Raw genomic sequence first — 23,822 nt, forward strand, 5'->3', positions numbered from 1 at the left:
CGCTCGCAGCACAACCCGTGGGCCTGAGAGGGAATGAAACATACTTCACTTGAACCTTAAGCCATTTGTTTGCTGTTGCCTCTGCAAGGAATGTGCAAGAGGATGAGCTGCTGAAAAGCTGCAGTGGGTGTATGAGTGCACACGCGCTCTGTGTGCCTCCCACACACACACACACACACACACACAGGTTTGTGCAGCTTTCCTTATTAGGACTATGCATTGCCTTCCAGTTATTGTGGACATGGAAACATTATCCCACCTAGTTGCTGCTTACCTAACCCTTAACCTGCATTAACCTTAACCTTAAAACATGACTTCACCTTAAAATGTCATGATTTACATTATAGGGACCTGCTTTTTGTCCCACTAAGAAATACACAGATTTAGATCACGACAATATGTGTAATGCCTGCACCACACACACACAGACACACACAGACACTCACACACACTCACACACACACACACACACACACACACACACATACTCACACATACACTTATCTCTGACTTTGACACTGACCAATTTATGTCTGACTCTGACCTCAACCTCACCACAATCCACATCTTACCCCTGACCTTAACCAGGACCTCAGAAATGATGATTTGCCTCATCATGACCGGGTTGTGATCCTTATGAGGTCAACAGATCTTGACAAGGTCATTGTTTATGATGGAAAAGGTTCTAAAGAGGCAACAAAAACATATACACACCCCCCACCCCCCCACACACACATTTATTTCTACCTTAACTATAGTTAATACTTTCCTTAACCCTAACTCATAAGTTATAATTATTCACTTTAAAATGTAATGATAACATGATTGCTTTTTGTCCCCAAAAGGAAGATAAGTCCTAGGTCCCTACAATGTGAGTAATACCTGCACCACACACACACACACACATGTTAGTACTTCTTCTTAGTGAGGACATGCATTGATATAATGCATTCCCTAGCCCCCCAACTGACCTCTAACGATCCTAACTTAACACCTAACCCTACTAACCTGAACCTAATTCTAACCCTAACCCTAAACCCAAACAGTCCATGAAAGGTGGGTAACAAAGTGAGGACCGTACAAAATGTCCTTACTCTCCCAACATGTCCTCACTCCGTAGGTTGTAGGTTTTCAAGTGGTCCTCACAAAGACAGCTGAACAAGAGCACACACACACACTCAAACTTAATCGGAATCCATTATAACACTTCTGGCATAACTGTGTCTGTGTTTTCTAAAGTCTACCCGTGATTGAGGGCATTTATTGTCAGGGCCATTCATCCACAGGGCCCCAATGTGCCACATTCACCCCCCCCCCCCTCCACCAGCACCACCCACCTCCACCTCCACTCCCCTCAGTAAAACATGATAAGCATCTGTTATTGCTCTGCAGGAGCCGTGTAGGCCCTGACGCCTCGGCCTGCCTCCGCGACTGGCTGACTAGACCCTGTCTGGGCAGTTATTTACAGGTCAAAACCTGCAGGCTGAATAGTGAGCGTTTGTGTGCGAAAGAGAGAAAAATGAAGAGGGGTGGAGGAGGGTGCGAGTGTCGGGGGGGAAAAGATGTATGATACATCGGGATGGACACAAACCTGCAGGTTGGAGAAGAAGCGCTGCAGTCGTTCAACACACTCTCCGCAGGGCAGCAGCGACTTCTCTTTCTTTGGACTCACAACAATAAATCAGTGCAATTTTCATACTGGAGATGCTTCACATGCCTGACGAGGAGATCTCGTCTCGTGATACCTCAGAGTACCTCAGGGTTATGCACGTGATGGATTTTTCTGTGTGTGGAAATAGAAACCTGGGCTGTAGGACTGCAGTGGAATGTTTTATTTTATTATCTGGACTGCTGAGGCAAATATGACATAAGTTTTATTATATTAAAATCTGATATAAAGTAGCTGGCTTAAGTTTGGAGCCAGCTACTTTATTTCAGATTTCTAAGCACAAAAATTATGAATTTTGTTATATTGAATCATCATTTACTCCACTCATCAGGTATCGTGTGTCGGTACAAGATAAGAATACAAATATATGAATACAAAAATATATATATAATAATTTACCAGCGATTTAAATGAATATAAACTCAGCAGTTGTCAGGAGCTGCAGACTCAAGGGAAAATGAGGAACGTTGTCCCCGCTTTACTTTCTCTTCCTTCTCTTTCCTCCACCAGTCACTTGTGCCCTTTGTGCAGGCAGTGGGCAGAACATCTGCTTAGCTGGCCCCCATTCAGGAGACCTGGCCGGAGAGTGCATGAGAAAGAGAACTGATTGTGTGCGTGTGTGTGACCAGGAGAGGGACAGAATGTATATGTGTGTGCACGTGAGGGTGTGTTGTGATATGGGGCTTTGCAGCTGTTGGGGCTCTCCTCCTGATGGCCGCCCATTGTTCCCTCTCTCTGTGTCTCTGACTCTCGGTCACAGACGCTTTATGGGCCTTCCCTCTTTTTTTTTTCAGCGCACCGCAACTAAATTTATGTCCTTGCACACAAGCCTTTCTCAGGGTATAAATTAGGCTGGATGATCCCTGTCAGCGCAGCGTTGCCAAGAGCCTGGAGCTTTACGTTCCCCTGTCACATCATTGTCATAGCCATTCACTCATATTTTACTACTGACCGAGAAAAACCAAAAACCTCAATGGGCACCACTGCATTTAAATCCACACTGGTGTCATGTTAAAGATGTGAGAGTTAGTTTTATTTAAAAGAAGAAAATATATCTTAGTCATTTTCATACAATGGAAACATAATTATATCTCAAGAAGTTAGTCCTGACCACAGTTTAAAAGCCATTCAGACTCTAAAACCTTTCAGCAAAACAGTTCAAGTTAATTTAAGCTGTTCATTAACACAAAACAGTGTAATTAAAGGAAGAATTCAACATCTGCAGGAACATAGGTTGTTTATAAAGACAGATGACACGTCTCCACTTCCTCCCAAAGTCCAGAAAAGAAGCCAAAATATCCTGGTTACGAAATCTGCCATTTGGAGCCGGGGGACCACTGCGTCACCTGACCAATCCTGCGTAATTCTCAGCTGTTTCATTACGTTTTACCAGAACCTTTTTACTGTATTTAGATTTTTTACTATAATCTATGTCCCCTCCACTAACTTGGAGGAGGTAAGGATTATGAGCCTTACTGCAGCCAGCCACAATGGGGTGAGCAAGACACTTTGGCTTCACTTTCTGAATTTGTGTTTGCTTTGATTAACATGACTAAATATAACCTCTTAATTTGTCAAATAAAATGTATTTCAAGTGTGCTAAGGACAATTATATTAAACTTATATAATATTATAAAAACACCATATAATAACCTTACTATACTATAAGTCAATATCTGAATTTTATGTTTGATTTTGTGCAAGTAAACATCAGACCCGATAAGTCCTTATCTGCTGAGCAGTAAACCTGAGCGGGATAGTGGGATGTTAACCTAAATACCCTGTTTGCTCAAGTCAGCTCAAACATCTGTGGCTGTTGTATGAAGGTTCAGAGCAAAATTAAAACCAAACATGGCCTTTGTTTGCTGTGGCAGCAGGAATAAAGCAGCTGTGCAGACCTGGTATTAACTTGGTGTTTACCTGTTTGAACAAAACAGAAAGTCAACACATGGCCCACAGGGTTAATATTGTGGAAATGGCTACAAATGAATCATAGTATGGGAAACACGAAGAGGTGTAAAAATATTTTCATATCATTATGAAACTGTAGGTCAGAGGACGAGGACACATTCATGTTCACGCAGCAACTAGACTGAGGCCACTCACAACCCGGACCACCTCTGAAAGGGATCTGATCTCAAACACGTCTTCAATGCGTCTTGAGTGAGTTCACATGTGAACTTAGAGATGTTCACTTCAGATTGGATCTACTCAGGGTTGATGTTCACACCAGGTCTGAAGAACCTGTGAAGCACAAACACAGTGACTCCGAGAAGTTCAGTCAGAGCCCACTCATTATACCCAACTCATTCCTGGCTTTTGAATGATGTTGAAACTTACTACTGCTATTTATTCCTTTTTACTTTGTGTTACCTTTAAGACTCTTTTCCAGGAAGGACAGAGTTTACACAATATATTTACATTTACATTTATGAATGTTTATATATCTTTGTGATATTGTTTTATCTATTTTTTATCTTTCAAACAAGATTTTTATATTTCAAAATTTCCAAGACAATGAATCAACCCTGACAAGTCAAATCCTTTTCTGTAAATCGACCAACTGTCTCTGTCTGGGGAAAAATGAATCGAATTGGATAAATTAGAAACATTTTGTCACACATAGATGTGTCGCAATAATCCAGACGTTCACTGAGGAGGATCTGTGTGTGTGTGTGTGTCTGTGTGTGTTTGTGTCTGTTTTTGTGCAAGAGTGTAAGCAGACATACACAACTCACTGTACCCACTTCAGCCTGATTAGAGAAAAGCACAGAACAAGGGTCAAGATAACATAATTCACACAGATACTATCTCCACGGTTACTGACCGGCAGCCTGGTTAGCTACACACACACACATACACACACAAACACACAAACACACAAACACACACACACACACACACACACACACACACAGTCTTTGTGTCTCCTCTGTATCCTTATCAACAACCTCTGATGTGTCCATCAGGACAGGACATCAGACTGCTTGTCTCTTCTGTTCTCCATCATTTCATAAAGTCCCTTTCTCCTAACGCTGTCGTTATGTAATCAGGAGGAAAATGTTGTTTATCATAATGATTATACTACCTGAATCAAAACTGAACCACTCTGTGGAGGATAATAAACTCACTTATTTATAGTTTTTAAGAAAATTACCAATCTGATAAGCCTATTATTTTTAAAATACCTTGACATACTTAGATCCCTATAAATTCTTTAAAAGAAATATAATTTATTCACATTATGCTCAAGATTCTTACTTTAAAAACAACTTTCACCGTCTTGCTAAAAGCATTTATCTCTGCAACAGCAACTTCTCGTGGGTTTTCAGCTCTTAAACTCAGCCTAGGAGCGTTTTAATGGTTTGTGCACTTAGTTTAAGAAGGGAAATATTTTCCTAGCCCATAAGGGAACATGGTTACATCTTGGTTTTCTGTCTTGCTGGCATTTCTGTGGCTCCAGCCATTAAAACTAATCAGCTTATGTAACATGCGTATACAAGCTGGTTCGGTGCAGGCAGAACTACAACTATGACGACGACTACCGCCCAAAAAAACTTTTTACACATGAAATGTGTAAAAATTCTGCCAGAGATGAAACTGTTCATAAAATAAACAGATGTAACTAAATTAGAAATTCCTTGGAGGCGAGGGAGTTTAAAAATGAACTGTAATTGAAGATGTTTGGCTGCCATATGAATTTTTTGTGATGATTCTGGCCGATGCACTTATTTTCTGAACATCTGATGAAATGCCACAGATGTTCCTGGGTGGTATAGACCAATGGAAGTGGAATTTCCACTTCAAACATGGGGGGAACGTTTGGAAAAAATGCAGCTGCAATCAGTGGCCTGTACCACAATGTTACTGCAAATTACAATATTATGTTACTGCCTGACCAGCGTTTGGAAGGAATCCTCTCAGAGCTCTATATGGGACCGAGAGAGACTAACCTGTGGTTTATGGACCATGAGGCCGCGTGGAAACTTTGCCCCCCCCCCTTTCTTCCAAAAGATGTAATATCAACACACCAACAACACACGCTGATTAAAACACACTGTTAACATGGCTCCAACCTGAAGTGAAAGCTCCAATGTCATGTTGAAGCAGGAGCCTGTTTGTCTCCAGGTTTTTCTCTTCTGCAGAACATCTGTTTCACGCCATCGGCCTGATTGCTGGTGTGAAAAGCAACCGTTTGCCTCCAGACAACATCCAGGGCCGACGGCAGCTTGGTCAACAAGTCAGACGAGGACCTCTCGTGGAACCAGGTTTCTCATCTGATGCAGAGACGTGAGATAATTCCATTCAAACTCTAAACATCTTCTGGATGTAGTGATTTGAATTTGTATGCAGACATTAATGGCTCCACAGATGATGATCAACAACGACTCTGGTGATTCCCGGTATTTTTCCTCTACCGCTAACATGAAGTTGACGTTTCATCAGTTTTCTAATACAGGGATAACTTCCAATCTTGTGTTAGGGGACTGCTAACGAGGTAAAGTCCTGAATGAACGGGAGTCAATGACACTGAGGCTACAAAATCAAACTTTTATGATGTAGAAAAAAATTCTGCCAATTTTCTTTATGCGTTCGATTTGACAGGGAGGGGCCAGATTTACATTCTCATTCATCTTTAGATGGTCACATGACTTAATTCACTTTCCTTAGATTCTCAGCCCCATTGAAGAAGAGTGGCCTGTCAATAATGAATTGTAAATCCTTATCTGACCAATCAGCATGCATTAGCAGAATGCTAGTGTGATGTAGGAAACATCAGCATAATGAAGGCATATTTATTTTATCATTTCATTTCTGAATAATTTGCTGCAATTAAGATAAAATAAGGCTCGTTTTTATCACTTAGCTTCACTCAATACATTCATTTCAACCTTGTGACTGTCCTAAATTGCAGCCAATTTTGGTAAAACAGATTTACAATAGTTGGACAGATATTATTACAACTGTAGAGGATAAAATTGTTGAGAACTTTTTTAAAGTCGCTAGAATAAAAGTTTCTCAGATTGTCAACAAGCACCATCGCCAGCTCCAAATTCCCACTTCTTCAATATTTCAGTTTATGAGACAATATACCTGCAAAGCTAATGACCAGTGTTAATTAACATGTAACCTGAATAAAGAGGCTGAACCTGTTAAATATCACTGGCTAATAATATAGTGAACATGTGAGCATGGCTGCAGAATGCATCTTGTAAAAGAGAAGAGAACATGAACCACCTCCCCTGACACAGCACCAGAAAACAGTCACAGTCACATTTACATACAAGCTGCAACATTTCGTCCTGACTGTGTGAAAATGTCGTAAGTCAGAAAGAAGCAGCTGTAGGCAGCAAGCGCGGCTGAATCCCTGAATACTCAATGGCCATTAGGAGGTCTTGACCTTCCAGTAAATGTGTCACGGTGATGAACGGCTCCTGTGACGGACTCTTGAGTTATTGGCAAGAATCTTTTCAATTTGGTTAATGAGCCACAATTGTTGTGATCCACCGGTGAAATCTAAACCTGAACATTTCATTTTGAGAATTCTTATGAAGCAATATTGATCTGAGCTTTTCTTAGGACTTTTTTGTGTAACAAGGGTAAAAACCTTTGGCTCCGTTAACAATCTCAATAACATAAAGAGGCTTCAAAAACTAAGCTGGGATAGTTTTTCACACAATTCCAAGAGGAGATTTTTACAAAACACGCGTTTTCTGGGAAATCTGCGGTTGCAGGACTGACGGGCAGATGTCTTGAACTCTGACGGACGTGACCCAGCTGCTCGGCGCAGAGAGGGGAGTCATTTGTTCGTAAATATGGTCGATAACATCGGTCGGCTGCTGCTGTTGTGCAGGAGCAGGTACGCACTTCAGACAAGAACAGGCACATACCTGGAGGCCGGAATTTTATCAGAAGCATATTTACCACTATTTCATGTCAGGCCGTGCTGACAGATAGGCCGGCGGTTCCTCTGATCACTAAATGCCTGCAAAGTGCAAAGGGATTTTTTCAGAAAATGATTATATTTGCTCCAGTGGACAGAGAAATTGTATTACCTCATCTCGGGATTATAACAATAAGGAATTAAAATAATTTTCATACTTGGTTTATAGTGAATGTGCTTGACAATGGACTTAAAGATACTTTTAAAAGACAGACATTAAAATATCTTTTATTGCCTATGTGGTTTTTGATGAACAACATCTCACTGAAAACAAAAACTATAAAATTCTCCATATTCAACAGTTTACACCAAATAAGAAGACTCGTGGGCAGAGACATAAAAACAGTACAGTATTACAATAACCCTCCGTATTAATACCAAATATATACGAAAGCTGATTTTCATTTATTTGTTCAGAACACATGTAAAGTGTTGTGTGTAATACAAGCTACACAAGACTGAACAAACAGTCCGAATGCATCGAGTATCTCAAGAGAACTGAGATGAGACCAACTTCCAAATCGAAGATCCTCACTCCCTTCGTCAGAATTCCACTTTTTTCACACAGACCCTGGTTGTGATTTCAACATTTAAACCAAAGTGCAGCAGAATTCATCTCTAACGTGAAGGGAGTGGATATTAAATCAGCTGAAGGACGCCACCTTGTGCCCATTAGCAGGAAGAACATGCACTTCTAAAAATGAAAGGTCTTTTTTTTTTTTTTTTACATTGAGGACATTTTGACGCGTCACAGCCGAGAAAACAAGGAACAAATAATAACATAAACAGAGGATGAATTTCCTTTTTTGGTTTCAAGGCCCTGGTATTATGATTGCAGACTCAGTCACACTGTTATGATCCACTTAAACACAACACAGTCGTTAGTTAATATTAAATCTGCATTTCCTCCTGTGACAAGTCAACATGTCTGCAGTGCAAAAAATGACCATTTCCACATATTTACAGTCATTTCACTCACATTTCTAAAAGGAAAGTCACTGCATCAACACAACACAAGCACGGCCAGAGTTCAGTGGTGGAGACTCTGCATAATACAAGACAACTCACAGGCAAAGTGAAACCACCACAGCAACGTCATTGTTTAAGTCATTAAATAGCAAAGACACAAAGCCTACATGACCACACTGAACTTTGAATGTATCACAGCAGGAGGGCCGAACGCCTCATTCAGAGGACAACTGAGGTGTTTCACTTTTTACTTCTGGCGTTTCCATTTGGGACGAGAGCAATCGGACAAAATTAAACAAGTCATATTTCACCCTGTGATGTAAATGCAGTTTTCTGAAGTAAAGCAAAGGCGATGGTAAAGCTTAAAGCTGTATGTGATGATATCCCTTGTTTCAAGCTGCATTCAGGCACTCTCTGAACTCCTGATAATCTCCTAAAATTATCCAGAGGGATTGTGCGCAAGAACACAAATGTCTGAGTCAGTTGCTGCGGACATTCTCTGGAGTGGATGTCTGGGACAATACAGCAATAGATTTTCTGGAGGATTCATCGCGAGCAATCGGACGTGTTGAGGACGTTTATAACGTGGGACAAACACAAAACTGACAAAACACAAAGAATACAAATATCTCAGGAAGAAAAAGAGAGTTGGAAAGACAACAGGATTCCGAAGCTTATGTTTGTAAGTGTGTCGATGTGGTGCAAACCAAAGAACATGATCTCTACAGCGGAAGGTTAGCATTACAGAGATGTTCCAGCAGAACCTCCTGCGGCTGTGTTTGTGTGTGAAAGGTGAACTCAGGAGAAAGTCCGGACCCAACAGTGCGGACGTTTTCCAGAGTTCGTGTCTGAAAACGGCTTCAGTGTCTCTGGAAGAGAGCCGGGAAGTAAACTCTCGTCAAAGATTTAAAAACAACAATAACACACCGGAATTTTTTCTTTAAACAGTTACAGGGATTTACCATAATGTAAGATCTTAGGTTGAGATTTCTGCAGTGAGACTTTCTTCTTGTTTATCCTAAAATCCCACGGATGTAAAGCTTTTCTTTCAAATGAGCTGCCACGCACTTGAAAACAAAACAATATACCATAATATTGCAAAATAGTAAAACGTTCGCTTCCTACTTGACCACTTTGCTAATGTTGGTGAATGTTCTCTGCAGAGATTAAATCACGGAGCCCTGTTGCCGGCAGCTTGGGGTCTCAGTCGATATTTTGCCTGAGGATCCTTTTCTCTTCCTCCACGAAGTTCTTGTCTGAGGTGGCTTGACCCATGTCCCTCTTCCTCTTCTCCTTCTGCTTGAAGGTCTCCACTCGCCGCTTCTTGGCAGAGGCGCCTGCTAGGTCTGGGTCCTCATCTAAAAATCAGAAGGACAGCATGGTGTTTAAAATTAAAAATGGATAATAACAAGGAAAGTCCTTTGGGGACTTTTTGTTTTGTTTCTGTTGGAAGTGTGGAGGACTGAAGCTGGAGTTATATTTTGCTTTTTGTGCCTTTCAGGTCGTACTGAGGTTTGAATTGGCAAAGGGCTCCAGCAAAGACCTCTCAATAATAAGTCTAAATATATCGAAATTACCAAAGAGTAGGTTGGTGTGCTGTCCTACTATCAAAGACCTGGTGTGATATTATCTGGGAGAGCTAACTGTTAATTCTGACCTGAGTCTGATGGCTGCTGCTCCTCTGATGGTAAGAACTGGGCATTGCCAGTGAAAGGCTGTGGCGCGTCCTCCCCGTTGTCTTCGTACACGTTGGACCACTTTATGGCCATGTCCATTCCCGGAGGAGGTCCCTTCTTCTTCTCTGGCTCTGCAGCGTAGCTGTCAGGAGGCGGCACAGCGTTTGTCTTCCACGGCTTGAACTGTCTGGCAGGCTTCAGGTCACCGAGAGAAGAGGTAGAGTGTGGATAGAGAAGGTTCAGAAAAGGTACAAATCAACAACTGAGCTGTAACCACCTTAGTCGTTGGTGGAGGGAAGTTCTATTATAGTTTCTGTATTAATTAATAGATAATAGATAATTAATAGACAATAATTAGTCATAGCTGATTGGTAATGGTGTCATACCTGTGATCCTCTACATTAAACAAGAACATTCTTAACATCAACCACATTTTGCATTAACTCTCATTGAAATCTGGCAGATATTCAAATTGACACAGCTCTGACCAGCTTAGTTTTAAATATCTAATGGGGGAAATAGTGTTAGAGCCAAATCCAACACAATTGTCATCCCAGTGTCTGGAAGCACAGACATTCAAATTCAACTGGAAACCAGGTCATTTACCACAAGTGTTTAGCCTGAATGGATTCTGCTCTGACACAGTTTACCCCTGAAACTCCAAAAGTGTGTTGTGGACTCGAACACTTCACCTCCTCCATCATAGTGGTGATGAGATAATAGGTTTATAGAGAAATTTTCATATTCTAGGTGAACTATCCCTTTATCCAAGGAGCTTATAGTGTGGGGGGTCAGGGGGGCCATCAGCAGCTGTTTGCCCCTGGACCCCCACTGTCCAGAGGTAACTGTGGAGCTGTGACCGGTTATGAGCTGGTGTGACCCTCCACTCACTGCCCTGCACCCCCCCCCTGGACACATGTGGGTCTGCGGGGGCTCGACTCACCTCCTCCGGGGCTTTGACGCTCAGGCTGTCCCAGTCGATCTGCTTGTTCAGCGGGTTGTAGAGGAACGCGGGTTTGGACACAGAGCGGAACAGCTCGTCGGGTTTGGGCAGCGGAGCCCCGCCGGCCGCTCCTCTCCCTCCGCCGGGCTGCGACGACTCGGCTTCCCCGCCCGGAGCCTCGGTGCCCGGCTTCTTCTTCCGCCCGCCCCGCTCCTCCTCGTCCGAGTCGCTGCTGTCGCTCAGGTCGTCGTAGCTGGAAAAGAAGCCCAGAGAGCCCGAGGTCTTCTCCTCGGACATGACGCGGAGGTGAGATGTTCCGAAAGAGGAGAACTGGTTCACGGGAAAAACGACGAGAAGCAGAAAACAGCCTGATTCTGTGGAGAAGGTGCCGCAGGATTTTACTCCATTTTGAATCAGCCTCCCAAACAGTCGTAAAGCGGATGGAGACTGTCGTGAGGTTGGTATTAAAGCAGCAGGCCAGGTAAATACCAACTTCATTTAAGACACCAGAATACTACAACTGTTACAACAAAAGTACTATTAGTACTAACTACTACTATAACTGCTAGTATTACTAGTATTATTACTACTGCTACTACTACTAGTACTAGTACTATTGTTACTTACTATTACTACTACTACTACCACCACCACTACTTCTACTATTATTGCAAACACTACTTCTACTATTCGTACTACTACGACTACTATTACCACTACTACTATTAATACTACTACTAGTACTTCTACCACTACTGCTACTACCATGTCATAGCGAAAACTCTTTTGCACGATACACAGGATCGTGAGGAATCCTTTACTCATACTGAAGAACAACAGGCTCAGCTGATGGAAGGACTATGTTCCAATTATAAAACTTGAGAACACATCTTGGTGTTGTCTTCAAAGCATCTGTCAGTCATGTCTTTACTACTCAGATATTAATTCATGTTTGCACAAGATACATATCTTGTTCCCGCTAGACAATTATGTTTTTCTCACCAGATAATTATCTTGTTTCCACTAGATAAAACAGATCTCATCTTTTGGGACTTCAGGGGCTCCGTAGATACATGTAATAGATTACTCGTCAGTGGAAAAGGAGAGAGGTTGAGTGTGCAGTGCCAGAGGCGGTTGTCTAGTGGCAGAAACTTGAACTATGGGCAGAGAAGGTCTCTGGTTCGACTCTGGTTCGACTCCACTGAGAGACAAACAACAAAAGACGAACCTGGATTGATCTGTCCAAAAATCCAAGAGTCATCCTACCCTGTCTAGTGCCCCTGAGCAAGGCACCTTACTCCCCCAACATCTGCTCCCCGAGCGCCGTACATGGTCGCTCACTGCTCTGTGTGTCCTGCACACAGATGGGTCAAAAGCAGAGATTACATTCCCCTACCTGCATGAGTGTGCCTTTGCATGTCTGTGCATGTGTTTGGGACTAATAAATGCATCTTAATCTTAATCTATGAATAACAGACATATTGTAAAAGATGTCTGGACTGAGCCCTGTCCCTCTGCTGAGCCATGAAGATCTGATGTCTCCTCATATTCTGTTGTGTTCACGGTTTATTGTGTTTCAGCTCAGTGCAGCAGCACGAACATCGACTTGTAGATCATTTGGACACAAAGGAATGTTTGGAGTTTTTGGAAGACGCCCAAGGAACCAAATGTAAGTACAACTTTTGACCACTAGAGTGCAATGTTGTATCACCGGTGAAAATAAAGAGGGGCCTAGAGGAAGTGATTTACCAAAAAAAAGCATGAGTGAAAATAAACAGGTTTGCAAATTTACTGCACGTGAATAAACTGACTTTCTTTTGATAGCAAATAAATAGTCTCTAAAAGAACATAACTGTCTCTATTGATTCAAGTTTCAAAGTTTGTTTCCGTGAAGTGTTGCAGTACATCGCAAACCTCCTCACAAACATGTTGACCAACTTAGGGAACCTCTCCTTGTTCCTGCCACTTCATGACTTCCAAATAATTAAAAGCTGTCAAGAAAAGAAAAATTAAAAGCCTCTCTTGTTGTTTCCAGTCAGACTGAGCAGGGCCAGCCTTTGCCCTCACATGAAGGTCAAACACAGACTTAAATGCACTGTAACATAAATCAACCAAATATACTTCTCCCAATTTCTCTCCGCCTGCTCGATAATAACAATGCAGATGCTCCAGAGGAGGTGCTTTTGCATTTTTGGGTGAGCGTGAGGTCAAATCAGATTTACAGGAAGTCCAGTCTGAACAGATCCTGAAGCTGAAGGTTAAGTTCACGTGCATGTGGAAGAAATATGGGGCGACGATTGTTTAAAAACGTGGGCCCACATGTAAACCAGGAAAAGCTGGTGCTGCTCTGTAGTTATGAAAAATTGCTGACTGGCTGATTATACCTTTCTGCTTTTAAAAAGATGTCTGGGAACATAAATTAGTGTAAAACAGGGACGCGTGTGATGGCTGGGATGTACAGTATTTCATGTTATTACTATTTATTGCCAGTGGAGTTTCTGCTCTGGTCACTGCACGTCAAGCTGAAAGGCCGACAAGTGATATACAGAGATATTCGTGTTTTGACAGGGAGAACTCTGCTTCTTGTGCAATGGTTTCACACTGTCTCGTTGTTGCTCTTTTTTGTCGAAGCTGCAGAATCAATGAATCCTTCTACGAATCCTGCGCCGTTTTGCAAAAGGGATTGAAAAACGTGACCTTCATGGAACCAAACCATCAGAAGAGGTTTCTCCTTCAATCCTCGCTGCATTTAGTTCAGTACCATCGGCGAAATTAATCAAAAAGACGTCATACTGAATAGAAATAGATTAGAAAACCCAAAAGGCTTCATGAGGCGAGAGGGGTGAAAATCTCATGATGCTACAGATAGATATAAAAAGCATTTCCTGGATCTTTTTTAAATCCATCCTGTAGTTCTTTCTTAAAAACCAACCAACAAACAAACTGGAAGGGGAAAAAAACATAAACTCCACGAACTCCATATCATATGTGACATATCAGATGCAATAATAACAATAATGTTAGTCTACAAATGCTATAATATTATTTGGAAAAATGAGGCCACAAGGTCCAGATACATTAAAATAGTTCAGGCTTTAATCCTCAGTTTGTATCTGTATAAACAAATATATCATATAAATTAATTAATAAAAGTATTTTCTTCTCATTTTGCATATTTATGCTTCTTAAAACAACTCAGAAAATCTGCTAATGTACTAAAATAACTTTACTTTCCCTCAATTTCCATCGTTTCATCCAAATGAACCAGGATGTGACGTGTTAAGAAAATAAGGTTAAATCATAAGAAATCATTTTCACAAGTGATTATTTTTTGTCTATGCCAGCTCTTTTGTTGGACTGCAGGAAACCTATAATGTTTTCCTCCTGTGTATTTTTCTTTATGTTCATAACCTTACATTGACAGATATACTGCTGAATAATAAACTGCATGGACAGCACAAGGCTCCATTTCCTCCCACAGGAGCTGAGGACATTCTGATGGATGCATGTTGGTTTTCTAATCATCTCCTGGGTTCTGGACCGCTTCATAAATGAAACAGAAACTGACTCTTCCCCTCGACTTCACTCTGGTTTCTTCGATCTCTGCAGAGTTTGACGCTGGTGTGAGAAATTCCCCATGGAGACAAAAAGCCACACCTCTCCATGTCTCTGTCTAATCCTCTGAAGCTGCTCATGATATCTCGGATGGCTTTATTTCATGCTCGGGCCTCAGATCGGAGCACATCTGTGACAGTGCACGTAGCAGCGGGGGTTTCGCTCATGTTTTAGAAGCAATGGAGTGATGGTTTATGTTTTCTCTCTCTCTCTCTCTCTCTCTCTCTCTCTCTGTCTTTGTTGTTCTTGTTTTCCTAACTTGTGAAGGCAAATATAATGTTTCTGAGCGTTTTGGACTCTAATTGTAAAAATCCTGTTTACAATTGACATAATTAAACACATGGTCACCATCTTGAAGATGCCAGAGAACACCTGCAGGATGAAAACGAAGAAGTGGTCTGGTTATGTGCTCATAAAACACAGATGGACGTCGTGCTTTTTATTTTCACCAACAGATAATAATGTGGCCGAGACATCCCTCCTGATGTTACAGCCTCTCCAGGGTAAAATCCAGCTGTTGCCACAGAGATCCAGTCCTCTTTCATTCCTGGCTCTTTTATCTACATGTCCTCTGTAATTGGTTAAGGCTCCATAAGAGAAAAGGTAGACTGGACTGTAAAACAGTTAACAAGTACCTCGTCCCCTAGACCACTTTTTCAGCTGATAACCAATGTATACAAGGATTCAGTGTTTTCAATCTGGATATTTTAGAGAAAAGAGATAATAGAGTTATTATGCATGGTGACTGCCCTCTACTGGTTGAAACCTGCCTTTTGCAAGTGAATTTTTCTACCTGCTTATCTCATGGATTGAGTTACATGACAGAGACTGCATCCACCCTCTCCTGCACAAACACCCAACTAAACAAACAAACAAACAAACAAACAAACAAACAACAAACCAACCAACCAACCAGCAAAACAACCAAACAACCAAACAAACAACCAACAAACCAACCAACCAACCAGCAAAACAACCAAACAACCAACCAGCAAAACAACCAAACAACCAAACAAACAACCAAACAAACAACCAACAAACCAACCAACCAACCAACCAGCAAAACAACCAAACAATCAACCAACCAACCAACAAAACAACCAAACAACCAACCAGCAAAACAACCAAACAACCAAACAAACAACCAACAAACCAACCAACCAACCAACCAGCAAAACAACCAAACAACCAACCAGCAAAACAACCAACAAACCAACCAACCAACAAACCAACCAACCAAAGAGCCAATCAATCAATCCATCTAACTGACTTTGTTTATATGGCACCTTTCATACAATGTTGCAATATCATTTATGGTTAAAATTACAATTACTAAAATTAAAAAAATGACTAGTGTGACGCAGCTGGAGCTGAAAGAATTAAAAACTAAAGTAAAATACAGCGTAGTGTTTCATTCAATCTTCCACAGCAACAGCAAAAAAATATAATGGTGGTAATTAAAAGATCCAACTCAAAGTAGCACCTGTGGAAATGATGTATTCATCCTCACGTCCTCCCCCTGCATTAATCAGTATCTGTAATTTCTCACTTTTTCCATCCATCTTTCCATTTGAATGCATCACTGACCCGGTGAAGTGTGGAAGAGGTGGTGGAAATAACATGTGGTATCATGACTCGAGAAAACAGAGGAGAAAGAAAAGAGCTGCAGCTGTTGGAAGTGCAGAAGCGACATTCATGTCAAAACATGCGTTTTTATAAATATACACGTTGAGCGCACATGCATGAGTAAAATGTTTCTATCTCTGTCCTTAAAAACGTTCCTGCCCTCTCTTCTCTTTTTTTGCATCCACAGCTCCTTTCGGCACGTGCACACGTATCCTCCACCGCCATGTTTCCTCTGGTCATTTAACACTACGATTTCAATCCTGACCGGTGGCATTCTTCGGCTCATTACATTAACTCCGGGCTCTGTTTGCCGTGCGGCCTGTCTGGGCTCGTGGCTGGAGGCCGGGGGAAAAGGGATCCATCCAACTGGTGTGGCAAGAGAACGTAAGAGTAGGGGGCGAGACAGGAGGGGTGCTGCAGGACGCTGGGTGAGATGTGGGTCAAAAGGACAGTTTGGGCGTGGGGGGGGGGGGGGGCGACGTTCGGGAGCGATCATCCCCATCACATGTTCCACGGTGTCCCGCGGCGTGATGGCTGCGGGCTAAGCACACACAGCACACTCACCCCCCCCCCCAAATGCCCTCCCTCATGCTTTGATTCCCGCCGCAGCCTCCACAACATGTCTGTGCAGAGGCACCGCACACCCGGGCTCATTCATACAGAAGGACACGTTTGATAGGGTTAGTCGGGGGGGGGTTCCAAAGGCAGGTCATCTTTTAGTTCCTCCCCCCCCCCCCCCTGCTCTCCTGCTCGGGATGGATGTCATGATGATAAATGATTACTGCATGAGGTAACCGCACTGTCAGCTTTTGATTATGGATTCTAATTGTCTGCATGTTTCACTCCGTTAAAACACATCGAGGGAAAACTACATGTGAGGGGGGGAGGGGGGGGAAGGAGTCCAACGAAACCTCAGTGTCCAGAACATTTCATGTGCATTCACAGCTTGTTGACATTTAAATGAATGTCTGCAGGGAAGTTCTCTGAAGAATCTTTTCTTGTCTTTTAAGTCTTAATGGTGCCATCCATTTCAAAGTCTGAATCCGTCCCCCTGCGGGCTGTGGTGGTGCACATTTGCATCTTTTTGGCTCTTGGCTATTCTCTTTTCTCTGGTAATGCTGTTAGCTGTTGTCCGGTTGTGTGGTCTGATGTCCGGAAAACATGTGACAGTGATGCATATTTTTTCTTTTCCAGATGTAGTTTCTCTTTTAAAGTACAGTCGAGTGGTTCGGTGGAGAATTTAACCCCAAAAGCACAAGAGTCCCACTCAAATGCTCAAATCACAACCGAGTAAAATCCAACCTTGACCTTTTTAGAAAGAGAATCACACTGGAGCTGGTGGTGCACAGAAACAAGCTGGAGGAGGGTGCTTCTCTATCATGTTTGCCGATGAGTTTCAGGGCTGTCTGCAAAACAGATTGGTCACTGCATGGACAGGCCTCCCCATCTGTGTGTTCTGCACATGTCACAGAGGAATGCTTTGAGCTGGGGCCAGAGACATCTACTTTTCAGAGGCATAATTCAAATTGCCCCCGATCAGTTCCGTCCGACAGTCATCTCTCGAAAACCGGAGAGGACAAAGAAGACGGGGGAATCCTGGAGTTTGATAAGTGAGTAAAAAAACCTCTCTGCTCCATAACAGGGGGAGGATGTGAAGCACAGGTCAAGTCCCTCATTCAAATCCTGCACCTGAAGCTTTCTAACCAAAGCGAGAGACACCAATATTCCTGATACTCCTCCTCATCCTCCTCCTCCTCCTCCTCCTCCTCCTCCTACATTCACCTTATTCAGGTGAATGTACTCAAAAAATGCTGTTTACATTACGGCATCTTATCAATAGTTAATATCAGAATTTTGGTGTCCATGGAACACAGTCAAAGTCACTTCATGTCCCTACAGAGCGCCGGTTGCCTACTTTGTTCAAACTTTATTAATATTGATTGTGTTGTGTGTCAAAATCACTAAATTCAACACTGCTCCTCCTCAGGCCCTTAACTGTACACAATCCTTGAGCTACACATCACAGACATCGGACAAACGTTATCTTCAAAACACACTCCATAAGAGTGCAGCCTATAGAAAAGAGGTCAAGTGAGGCTTTGCTCCATTTGGATTTCCTCCTAAAGTGTGAAAAGTTTCAAACTATTCCTTCAAACAATAACTTAGAATTCCTCTGCCCCTGCCGTGGTGCTGGCATCAGAGGAACGACTGGGAGCTTTGGCCTGAGCTTCACTTATCCTGTCTGTTCCTGTGCCAGTCGTCCTCCTGCTGTAGGTCGGCTGTGTGATGGGCCGTGCATGAAAGGGATTGGGGGGGGGGCACCCTTCACACCTTGGGGGCAGCATGGTGGGGGGCTGATGAACAGAGTGTGCACCTGGCTAAAAAAGGAGAGGTCCCCCCACTCTGCCTGCCAGCCTCAGACATGGTTTGCAGATCAAAGCAGTAATCCCAGTTCCACCCTGTCCCACATTGTCGTCCTCCTCCCACGCCCTCTCCTCCTCAGAGTCCTCGACAATCTGAGGCTCGTCCTCCCTCCCGTGCATATAAGTGAAGTACCTGTTTCCCCCGACGCTCACGGTGAACCCTGGAGCCCCGGCTGTGGGATTTTCTGACTCATTAGCTCTGCTCAGTCGAGTGGAGCAGCCCTGCAGATTCCTCCCAGCCAAGTTCACCAGCCCAGCCGGCGGCCCCCGACTGTGAGGTGATGGGAGAGAGGGGGTCCAGCCGTCGGACCCCGTCGCGACTTTGTTTAGGGTGAAATCAGACGAGGAGGCGGAGGAGGAGGAGGAGGAGGAACACGGTGGTGCTAATCAAGGCCTTAGCAGGTTTGATGCAGCCGGCTTTGGGCAGCACCTTAACGCAGTGCAGCGTATTTAACACAGCTTAGCAGCGTAGTTACACGAGTGTTAACGCCTGTCAGTTAAGCGGCCGCTCGTCTCGGCAGCAGGTGTCTATTTGACCCTGGGTCTCATGTGCAGACGCTGTCCTGTTGACCCGGACCGCTTGAAGGAGCGCGACTAGCACGAAGAGCTACACGAGAAGAAGGGGAGCAGCTCTTCACAACGACATTCCCCAAAAGGTTTAGCGTTGACCCGAACTGTTAAAAAGATGACGCTCGCTCTCATCACATGTTCTCTGACATTTGATCATTGTTTTTTTTGGGGTTAAAACTAAGTTTACAGGTCAATAGTTCAACAAAGACATGGATGTGTGAAAGCTTTGTGGTTTGAACCTTCAAGGCTGGACGACTCCACCCAGACTTCCTCCTCATGGTCTGAAAATCGTTGTAGCTTGTTGGAGGCAGAGGTCAAAGAGTTTGCTACCTTTTAGCAGGCGACAATTTCATCCAAAGCAAACCAGAGCGACAGATACAGAAGCACACAGATTAATCACATAAAGGAGACATTGATTAGGCTCCAGAAGCAATAAGTTGTGCAGCCAAACAACCAAAACGGGTTGTCGCTACCTTCTAAATGGAGCCTATATGAGCCTTTTTGCGCTGTTGGTCTTTATTTTGGACTTGTTATTGAAATGAAAGCACAGGATGAACAGGACTGGCTCTAAGTTGAGTACAGAGCTCTGCCAAGGTCCAGCAGTCCCCTTTTTAAACCTATTTTTAAATGACTACCTCCGCTTTATTTGGATCTGCTCCACATAAACAAACTAAAACATGATCTCATTTGTAGAGGTCAGTTGCTCCTTATCTGTGCTTTTCATGTCCAGTGAGTGTGTTCTGATTTGCTTATGGATGATTTATGCTAATCCATCCATCATCTATACCGCTCATCCTTTGAGGGTTGAAGGGAAGCTGGAGCCAATCCCAGCTGACGTTGATCGAGCGCATAGAAGCATCGTCCATCTTTTTCTGGAGTCTCTGACAAAGAGAGAAGTTACAGCTCACTCGTTCACGATGGCAACGTTTGTAATCGCAATATTTTGGGATGATTTCTGGAGGGTGGGAGGAAGTGGAGATGCATCGTCCATCTGTATTTACAGTCTATGGTAACAGCAGCTCATAGATCAGTAAAGCGGCTGGACAGCAGGTATTTGATGTGCTGTGTTAGATTTAGTAAATTAAATAAACCAGCAGCAGCAGCAGAGATCTTCCTTCTTCTATTTCTGGGAGTCGCTCACTCACCACAGACCTGCATTCAAACGGAGTAAATAGCAGGACTGTGAGAAACAGGCCAAGGTGCTGAGAAGATTAAATCTCTTCCTCCTAATGGGAGTATTACCAGCTTCCTGTTTTGTTTGACCCATTTCCGGACTCTTCCCTCCCGATGCTGTTCACGAATGTGCACCCTTATTTTTCTTGGCACTCGTTCTAGTTGAGAGGGGGGGGGGGGCAGAATAATGGGGCTTAACAGATATAGCTCTGTGACATGGAAAGATCAAGTGTCCTTGTCTCTGTGCTGTAAATAAATGCAGAGGAATTAGAGTGGACGAGCAGCCGGAGTCTCTGGTGGTTTACCCCTGAAACACCTGACGACACACACACACATACACATTCACACACACAGCCTTTCAGTGGAAATTATTAGACTGGCTAAATAAATCAGGAATGTGTGATTTTATTTTGAAGTCCTGCAACGTGCATCACACACTCTCAGACAGTCATCTTCCTTCATTTAGGTGCATTCCCTATAATTCAGCTTCAGCTTCCTTTGTGTTGTGCAGAGGGTGAATCCAGTCAGTGTGCAGATCCACCAGCAGGCACTCAACACAACATGAGAGCCACAGAGAATGGCTGGATTCCTTCATTGTGTGTGTGTGTGTGTGTGTGTGTGTGTGTGTGTGTGTGTGTGTGTGTGTTTTAACTCGTGCCACAGGCTACTCATTTGGAGGAAATTGTTCGCAGATCTTCACTTGATCATTGTCTCCATCAACAAAGAGGCTTCTTTTCCTCTAATTCACATTTGGACGTTGTCACTGGCCTGTTCTTTCTTTTTGGTTCTGGAGAAGCTCTGGTTTACTTTGTCGCGTCTTCAACTAACATCGACTGAAGTGACACAGTCGGCCCACATCTGACAATTTGACACAGATTTGTGTGTAGCGTTAAAAAAAAGTACTTTTAGTGAACATTCCGCTGCTGATGTGTCGCGGCTGCAGTTTTTCTGAAGTACCAAAAATATCAAACTACTACACTTTCTCTACCCACAATATTCAGTCTGTAGTGAAACTGGGATATTATGTATATATCCAAGTTTGTATTTGTATCTTATTTTATTTTATCGCCTATTTTTATCCTTTTATCACTTGTGACTTTTCACTGCTGTTACTAATTAAATCAAAGGATCAAAATTGATTTATCTTGTCTAATCTATTCTAAGATATATATACAAATCAGCCGGATAACAACTCAAATTGATATTTCTCAATATCCAGATTTTCACATTTAACCACAAATTAAGGATTGTGAGATATACAATGTGCAAAGTTTAAAAGTGTGTGTACATTTTTTAAGGGGGGGGGGGGGGTCTTACAATAAAATCATTAGAATCTTCATTTCAGAGTTACTGTTAAGCCTCTTTATATGGCGTGTTACATAATATACAGTAACCACAGCTGACATAACCTCTGTCTTGGCCAGTGTATTGTTTGGGTTTCCATCAGGTCCTGTGTCCAGCAGAGCCCATCAGCTCACAACAGTCTGGAAGTCATGACAGAGTTGACTGCAGGGGTAACTCCGTCTAGACTTCACGAGGGAATCTAGGGTTTGTTTTCAGGGTGGCAGCGGGACGCGTTCCCAGAAGAAGATCCATGTTGTTCCGTCCGAATCCAGCAGGAAGATGAGCCACACATGTTGGAATAATCTGGTCGGGTTTCCGTAAAATGGATGAAGACGGGAAATGAGGTGAACGTCAAACTGGGCCACGAGATCGGAGCAGTGCATCAACTCCTGAACATCTCAGTGGTGTCATGTTGGAAACGTATCTGAGCAAAATCAAAACAAAATCCCAGACCTAAGAAACCTGTTTACCATTTTAAACAGTAGTTGAATCAGTGACACACAAATTAAATCTGTTTTTACTAATTAAAGTTAACAAGTTACATTAATACAATTGGTAACCTTAAGTCGAAAAAACTTGTGTGTATATATGAGCCAGGTAGAATGAACTATGTCTTAATATTATTATATAAATTACAAAAACTTGCAAGTTTCCATCTTAAATAAAAAAAATTGTCTCTTTAAAGGACTTTATATTATTAAAGACCCTCATGCTAACTCACTGACGTCTTTACTACTGATCTAATGATCTAATGATAATGTAATATATATACATATAACGATAGGCTTTTGTATTTAAATTACATGAAAAGACCAAAAACAGCAACTTAGTAGTTTCTCCTGTGGCCTAAATGTTTGTTGTTAAAAGTGTGTTTGGGATCTATAGCGTAATTTAAAGAAATATCTCAGAAATTTGCAAAGACGGCTGAGAAGAGTTGTTGCTGATGAATTCAAAATGAACACTAATATGACAACTGCTACAGACTAAAGGAAGGTTTTGATGATCTTACCGTCATCTCAGACCTATTTAGGCAGATTTTAGGTTAAATATTTAAAGTCTTTAATCTCACAGCAGTGACCAGTCTCCACTGATCACTTCATTAAACCACCGTCTCCATCAGGCTTCTCCACCGGACGTCTCTGATTTATGAATGGAGGCCTTTCAGCCTGTTCACTCACACTGTAAAAGGAAATTCTTCATCTCTTGTCCTTTTTTATCCAAGAGGTGACCTAAGCCTTTACTCTTTTTTACACACACACACACACACACACACATATGCCGTAATGATGATGTATTTTGCCGCGAGCCAGCCACACCAAACCTGGCTGCAGCACTGATAGCAAACACATGAGGTAGTGTTGATTCTCCATGTGCGTCTGGTGCCTGGAGTTTTAACCTGTGTCCGGGCTGACAGGTGTCACCGCTTCGCCCCGGTGGACACAGAGACTGCAGGGCAGGGCTATTTTTTGCCCCGGTGACACAGGGCAGCTGATGGATAGAGAGCCTGTGCCTAAAGTAGTGCCGGACATGTAAGGAACAAAAGGTCCCTGCCACCCATGAGTTACTGGTGAAGGGGACAGAGGGCACGGGCTGTTTGCTGGAAGTGGAAACTTACTGTGTCATCAATCTCATTGAATTCCTAGAAATCTTGTAAAGGGAATCTTGCTTTTAAAGCTGCAATAAGCAATATTTTACATGTGAACAAAGTATATGAAACATGTAAGTATATGAAAGACACCATTCAAAGTGATTATTGACTTTGCTCACATATTCCTACTCATTGCTTTGGCTTTTTACAGCCTTAAAGATATATCTAACTATTCTTCATTAAAATGTCTAAAAACAACTTGACCTGTGTTATATACTTTGT

At 42.6% G+C, this 23,822-nt stretch overlaps 1 protein-coding gene across 1 annotated transcript; it reads right to left on the reverse strand.

Moving 5' to 3' along the window:
- Nucleotides 1–7,825: 7,825 nt before the first annotated feature.
- c9h1orf52 (chromosome 9 C1orf52 homolog) lies at nucleotides 7,826–11,623 on the reverse strand. The gene is made up of 3 exons (XM_062396029.1): nucleotides 11,202–11,623; nucleotides 10,240–10,453; nucleotides 7,826–9,940 (listed from the first exon to the last, which is right to left on the reverse strand). Exons 1-3 carry the CDS (start codon nucleotides 11,496–11,498, stop codon nucleotides 9,786–9,788), a joined length of 666 nt encoding a protein of 221 aa, XP_062252013.1. The 5' UTR covers nucleotides 11,499–11,623; the 3' UTR covers nucleotides 7,826–9,785.
- Nucleotides 11,624–23,822: the final 12,199 nt, after the last annotated feature.

Source organism: Platichthys flesus, chromosome 9 (genome assembly GCF_949316205.1).
Source record: "Platichthys flesus chromosome 9, fPlaFle2.1, whole genome shotgun sequence".
NCBI lineage: Eukaryota > Metazoa > Chordata > Actinopteri > Pleuronectiformes > Pleuronectidae > Platichthys > Platichthys flesus.